Source organism: Poecilia reticulata, chromosome 3 (genome assembly GCF_904066995.2).
Source record: "Poecilia reticulata chromosome 3, P_reticulata-male-v2, whole genome shotgun sequence".
NCBI classification, from domain to species: domain Eukaryota; kingdom Metazoa; phylum Chordata; class Actinopteri; order Cyprinodontiformes; family Poeciliidae; genus Poecilia; species Poecilia reticulata.
In genome coordinates, this window is record NC_088832.1 from 9,033,384 (window position 1) to 9,040,629 (window position 7,246).

Below are 7,246 nucleotides of genomic sequence, written 5' to 3' on the forward strand. Positions count from 1 at the left end.
TAAAAGTTGTGGATAGAATATTTTCTTGGTCTAAATACAGGGATGAGATTTAAATTTGTGCTGCAATCATACTTATTTTGCAGTCATTAGAGCCCGAGAGAAGCAAACACTGCAAATAATTATAATTCTCAGGGCGAAATTACAGTTTCTCCTCTTTTCATCTTCATTTATGTCGCTAATCCACGTGAACTCTTCTCTCTTTTTTTTTTGTAGGACTAAACAAAACTTCAAAACAGCGCTTAATTGCTCGATAGTTTGGGGGAAATGTATCGTTTACAAGCTACGTGAGCCGTGAGTGTTTTCGTTTCACGATCCATTGTTGAAAGCCGAATGTGCTGATTGAGGGAGCTAAAATGTCAAGTACAGAGGGGCTTGGATTTTAGGTGTTGTCAAGCAAAGCAGCGCAATTTCCACTGAAGGGCATTCTATTCATCAAACACTCAACACCACGGCTCCTGATCACGGAAGCATTCAGGTCAATTTAGAGGGAATAATAAATAAAATGTCTTTTAGTGATACGTTTTCATGCAGCGGTGGGATATTTCTGTTTATTTTGGTGTGAATTTTAGGGTGTGTATATGAATAAAAAAACACAAAAAAAAAACAAAGCAGCTTTAACCAATCAGACAACGGGTTTCTTTCCGCCTCTTTCTGCCTGCTGCCGTTTCGTGAGTCGTGGCACGTTGTCAGTGTTACAAGCTCATTTCAGAGGATATTTAATTTTGTGCGGATGCGACATGGAGCAATTTAAAACACCTGTCCACAGGAGGCCGTGCTGAAAAACACAACCCATTTCAAACACATTAACAAACAATTTAGGTTTCACGGATAAAAAAAAAAAAAAAAAGTCTTGGAAAAGCAAACAGATCTATTAGCAGCTGTGGATAAATCTTGGCTTTTGCTGAACTTGGCAGTGGGGGTTGTGGGGCGGTTGTGCATTTGTACATCAGTAGGATGTCAAGCACAGAAAGCATCTGGAAACGTCATGTTATGCTGTACAAAAAAAAATCCACTAAGACTTAGTTTAATGCAAGGCATTAATTTTAGAATAATTCTGTTCTGTTGTTTCTGCACATTATCTATGAAAAAAATGTTGTTTTGTGTTGACAGCTGCAAGAGCTAACATGAATGCAAGTTGATGTGAAGGTGGGAAGAGAACAGACAAAAAAAAAAGAACTACATTTAGGAACGCTATGGATCAAAATTCTCAGCCTGGAAAAGATGTTGAAGATCAGGCTGGGAGTTGCTGTGTATCCATTAACCATAAAATTATGCAAATTGAAAGTACGAAAATAAATTTCCTTAACGGGAAAATCAGCCGTATCGAAATAATGTATTTCGCAAAAACTACAACGGGAGCATTTTTTTCACATCACGAGTCATGTGATCAAGAACCAGATGTTACTATTGATGGAAAAGACCAAGAAGACAATATGAAGTAGAAGAAGGATGGTGGTTTGTTTTGTTTGTTTTTTTTTCAGACTATGTGCCAACACCACTAGGTTCATAAAAAGTTTGAATGTGTTGAATCCAGAAGTATTCTGTAAAATTGCAACAATCTCCCCAAACTGGCTCATTCATAGCGGCTCCCAAGTATGAGGAACTTGTCGCTCCAACGCCTGAATAAGACGCCATCTCCTGTGATTACTGATGCTCTAGCGCCATGACTGACTGATTAACATTTCTCATGTAACTGTTTACATCCTTCGTTTCCATGATTTTTAATGACTTACCACATGAACCAGCTGATTCACTTCTGGTTTTAATTTAATTTCGTATTCAATGGAAACACCGCAATTGCAAAATTGTGTTTTTTCGACATGAGGAGAACATAGACAAAGATTTATGCACATTTGTAATGAAAACTTAGCAACTGATAAGATCGGCTCCAAGAGGAGCTGTGTGGCTTTCATCCCAGCTACGAAACAGTGAACCAGATTCTTTACCGTCGTAGAATTGCTGAGGCTGTCGTGGGGAGAATGCTTCTGCGGGATACATGCGTTTTGTGGATCTGGATACCCCTGAGGTGTTATGTAAAAGGTGCCGCAGGAGTAACGGGGAATCCATGTGGCTTTTAAGGTTGATCAGGATCCCCCCCCCCCCCCAGGCGAATCCCTTTGCAGGTCTTCCAGACATGTTCCGTTGGGAGTAGACCCGAGGGAAGAACCCAGAATTTGTTGCAGGGACAGTATATCCAGTCTGACCTGGCAACACCTTGAGACCTGTCAGAGTGAGCTGGAGGATGTTGCCACTTAGTGAAAAACATTATACAGATTTACTTACTCAGACTGATGCCTTTATTTCTGCTAATTATGATGATTTTCTGCTTACAGCAGAAATATTACATCAGACCAATAAATATTTTTTTAATACCGAAATAAAGGCTTACTGAATATTATGCTTAATACTGGTTTTTTTAAAAGTCTCGTCTTTTTAGCTTCGTTTTCACAAATGTATCTAAAGTCTTTTTCTTATTTTTTCATCTGGTGAAGTCATTCACCAGTTGAATGGCTTCATCATTCATCTAGTGATGAATGATACATCATTTGCTTCGATGTATAACGAACTGTTGAAGATCGGTGTAGAACATTGCAGTGCAGATCCGTTTAGTGTTTAGTCTTTTCTTCATTCTGATGTGGTGTCAAATAGCATAGTTATTTTTTCTTGTTAAGAGTTTTTGCTCACATAATAAGCAATCTTTGTTTTGTGTAACATTATTCAGTTCAACTTTGATCAGTGCAAGTCAGGAACGTCCGACTGCGGTCCTCAAGAGTTGGTGTCCTGCATCTTTTAGGCATCTACTCCAACACAGCTGTAATAATGGAGGAATTTCATTAGTATGTCATCAAGCTTATGCTTGATGATGTATATATATATATTATTTTTTTTATTCATGCGTGTTTAACTTGGGAAACAAACATGCAGGACACTGGGTTAGGTAAGATATCTTGGATCTAGCTGTTTTAGATTCAGAAGGAGAGATGATCAAATGGAACAACCCTTCAGTTTTGTGCCGTAGGAGGCCCTGAAACACTTACAAACACACGTCGTTAGCAGCTAATGGTTAGCGAGACACAGGACCCTCACAGCGCTCACAAATTAATCATATGTTGTCAGTGCCTCCATTTTGGGTTTTTTTCTACCTAGTGCCCTAAATGTTGCTACATAGCCAATTTAACAGCAGCAGTTGCTTTTTTTAATAGTTATGTGTCAGCTAAGTCTAAGACATATTAGCTGAATCCATCTCTATCAGCACATCAGAGTAACAGAAAAGCCTTTTTGTTTTCATTTTCCTGACTTTAATACACTGTTAGTTTATAAATCACTTAATGACTTAGCACAACATTAAATACCTGTTGTCGTATCGACCTTCCAGACCAGTCAGGTCTAGTGGTTCTAGTCTTCTCTGCGTCCCAAGAACCAGAACCAAACACGTAGAAGCAGTATTCAGTTTTTACCCTCAACAAATCTAGAGCAAACTTCCAGAAAACTGCAAAACTGCTGAAACATTGAGTTCCTTTAAATCAACGTTAAAAGTCAATTTGCTAAGGGTTACCTTTTGATTAAAAACAGCTGGAACATTGCTCAATAGATTGGATGCATGTTTGATTATTATTTTTGATGATTTTGATGATGAGCTACATTAGACAAACTCGCATGCTGACAGCAACTGGATAGATGGACTTTGACTCACTTTGATGAGAAATACAGCAGAGTTTTAATCTCTGAATCAGATCTTGGAGCACGTTTAGATATTAGAATCTGAACAGCTGTGGTTAAACATTTTATCTTTCCCGAACACTTACTTACTTTTATTTGCTTAGAGTAAACACATCAGAGAGCTTATTCTCCACGTCGTTGGCTTCTCTGAAATATCTCATTGGTTTTGTTGTGTGCTTCTTCCTGCTCCAGGTGGTGGGTCAAATCGACAAATTAACGTCTGACTTCGACTTTGACCTGGAGCCGGATGATTGGACGGTGGCCACAGCCAGCAGCACATCCAGCAGTGAGCGGGGTTTGGGAGAAGCCTTCAGGCTGGACTTTCTCAACGCAGATGTGCTCTCCGACAGCTGGGAGTTCTGCAGTTACCTGGAGGCCGCCGGCGCGGCCGCCCGCAGATCCAGCGAACAGCCGGGCGATCTACGACAGGACCTGGGTCAAGGAACTATCCCGACCCAGACCCAGACCCCCACCCCGCCCCCCACCACTGCCTCGGTCTACTCCCAGATGAATGGCGGGCTTCCGATCCCCAATGGGCCACGCATCATTACTCCGGACTCCTCCAGTGAGGAGGCCAGCAGCTCCACGCACAGCCAAAAGACCTCGCGCACCTCTGGCACGCGGGAAAGAGTCCGCTTCAGCGACAAGATTCTTTATCACGCGTTGTGCTGCGACGACGATGAAGAGGAGGAGCAGGAGGAGCTACGGGAGGACAAGAGCGGTTGTGCCACACCAGACAGCGACACAGAGCCGGGTCTCCTGGGCAGCTCAGTCGCTCCCAAGCGTTCTTCCTCTGAGCACTCGCTCCTATATAACTGTCTGGACCCTTCCTATGGCTCCTCGCCGGTGAAGGCGATGACGGGAGCCCACACGCTACCCAGGAAAGGTCTCTTAAATCCCGGCTGCCGCAAAAAACTCTTAAGAAATAGCAGCACACAAACTGTCTCTGACAAGAGCACTCAAACTGTACTGCCCTATATTCCAACCAAACAGAAAGCAAAGGACCACTGAGGAAGCAGGCAAATCTCATGAAGAGAACTGTGCATTATTTAATATTAAATACATAGCTCATAGATTAATACACAAATAAATAAATTACTAAATAAATAAATGATATATGGGAAATCACTTGACTACCCAAACTCATTCTGTGGCTCAGGGAACACAAACAGAAATCATTTAAAATACAATGTAAAGTCTAAAGAAGTCTATCCATACTCAGGTTAAAACTATAATGAAGGGACCCACGGTGGGGGAAATTATTATTTTTGATCTATTGCTGAATTTGGTTTTCAATTTAGTGAAATACGAATTTGGTCCTGAAGCAAAACATGACTTAATACTTGGTGGTGATTCTTAAGTAGCACTGTGTTATTGGTGACCAGATTCACAGACATTTCAGGAGGGTTTTTTGTCTACGCCACTTAAAATACTCTACAAATCCTGAAAGTTTTGAGGCTTTTATCTTGACAACTCAAAGTGTCTGTTCCTTCAAAATTTCACGCTGTCATTTCTAAAGGGATTAACATCTAAACTCTGGTTGGATCTTACATTTTTCTGTAGAACTTTAATGTGTTGCTTCTCATGCTGCATTCAGGTTACGAAGGAAGTGGGAACTCTGAGCTGGGTTTGAAGTCAGACCTAAGGTACCAGCATTCTGGTTGAGAAGTCGGAATTTCAACATGGCCGCAAACATTGCTTGCAATAGGTCTTGCAAACATTGTTTCATTTGCTTTACTTTCCATAAGCAAACATCACTTTTCGTTTTTCAGATTAGAGTTACAGGTGTTACATGTAACATTGGTTTTAGACACACTTTTGCATGTGTGTCTCGTAAAATAAACAGGTTTCCACAGGTTCTTACTCCAGTTAATGTGAGCAGCGGCCATATTGAAACACGAAGTCCGCCTAACAAGTCGTAACTGAGGACAGTCAAAATTATTCCTATGTTTCCCAGTGGGGAATCCAACTTCAGAGGGCATTCCCATAAATTTTTCTGGACTAAAACTGGAACTCACCATTAAGCCACTCCCATGTGTTTTCTACCCCACGTTGTGAGATCTTGCACGGAGCTCTAAAGTTGGGCCAACCCACTTTTATTTTGCATCTCTTCTGTTTTAAAGTTGTTGGACCAGCAGGGTCCTCTTTTTCACCAAGCTTCTTGCCAATGAATGTGGGAAATCCACAAGACATCGTTTGACTGCTCTTTGGTCTGGACCATGACGGTGGAAAGTGTTCAATAGAAGTGGTGGATTGTATGCAGTATTGGATGTAGTTTTAACACAGTACGAGTCCAAACCATTAATTTCTTGGTAAGGAGATAAACTGACAAATTCAGCAGAAGATCAAATAATTATTTACCCCACTGCATTAAGCTGAAGAGAGATATCTCAAAAATCTTTCCCCCTTGTCACACAATTGAAGGAGTCACAAGGAGAGAAAAAAAAAGCAAAGGTTTGTCTATCATGTGTAAACAAAACGCCACTCATTCTGTACCCTAAATCTGTATAAACATTGGCTTTTTTCATGTTCTGGTAATTTCAAATGTCAGGAGGATTATTGCTTCCAGGAGGGAAATGTCTCTAGATGCATGTGTCAAGGCGCTTCCTCCTCTCTTTGATGTCAACAAACGACTCTGAGCGTAGAGTCAGAAAAACAACACCATTTACCTTCGGTTTCATAAACCATCTCATTGTGATCGCTCCTTGGTCTGCCGTGGAGCCTGAAACGTATGAGTGACAGGCAGCAAAACAGATACACAGGCACTTCGGAAGTAGCGCTCCACAAAAGTGACATTTCAATTTTTGTCCTTCGATGTGCCTGCTAGCGGCGACACTCAATGTAGAAGCGGAGCTAAATAGCAATTGGGTGGATGAGGGGTTTTGGTGGGAGGGTGCGGGGGGAACAAGCGCTAAAGGTTTTGTCTCTTCATTCAGTGGCCCAGCGGGGAATTGAACTTGGTAGAGCAGCATTTTATTCACAGGGCCAGCGCCAATAGCCGTTCCTGATCAATATGTTAGAGGGAGGTTGCAGTGAGAGGTCTCTTTGCTGAGCGTGCAAGCCACTCTCCTGGGATCTGTGAACAAAAACTCACAGTCAGATCTATTTACTTACACTGAGCAGAACAAAAATTAGAATTGTAGCCCTAAAGAACTGACATTTCAAAAAGTGTGGGTCCAGGAGCGGGAGCCGGTGGCTGAAGAAAAGAGTGTTCTCGCTCAATGATTTCTCTTTACTTTATTATTTTTTTCCCCCCGATTTTTTTATTTATTTGCTTTCCCCACACACCGATGTTCTACCCTGGGAAACAGTTTTGTGAGTGTGGTCCTCACACCCCTGTGTTTTCAGTATTGAAAAGAAAAGTAAAATGTTGAAATCTTTAACTGGAAAATCCTTGCTGACTCCGGTGAGGCCGACCTTTCTGCCTCTGGTCACCCAGTGGGTACTTAGCCTTTCATAAGAGGCAGGGATTATGGAGCCTTCTTTCTCTGCTATATACGGTGCCTTGCACAATAATTTATACCGC

The 7,246-nt window shown here is 41.6% G+C and overlaps 1 protein-coding gene across 1 annotated transcript in view; it reads left to right on the forward strand.

The window, feature by feature from the left end:
- insyn1 (inhibitory synaptic factor 1) overlaps positions 1-4,848 on the forward strand; it is a 65,120-nt gene extending 60,272 nt beyond the window's left edge. Inside the window, exon 2 of the mRNA XM_008404750.3 lies at positions 3,913-4,848. Within this exon, the coding sequence (XP_008402972.1) occupies positions 3,913-4,731 (819 nt within the window). The 3' untranslated portion in view covers positions 4,732-4,848. The remainder of the gene's footprint in view (positions 1-3,912) is intronic.
- The last annotated feature ends 2,398 nt before the right edge of the window (positions 4,849-7,246 follow it).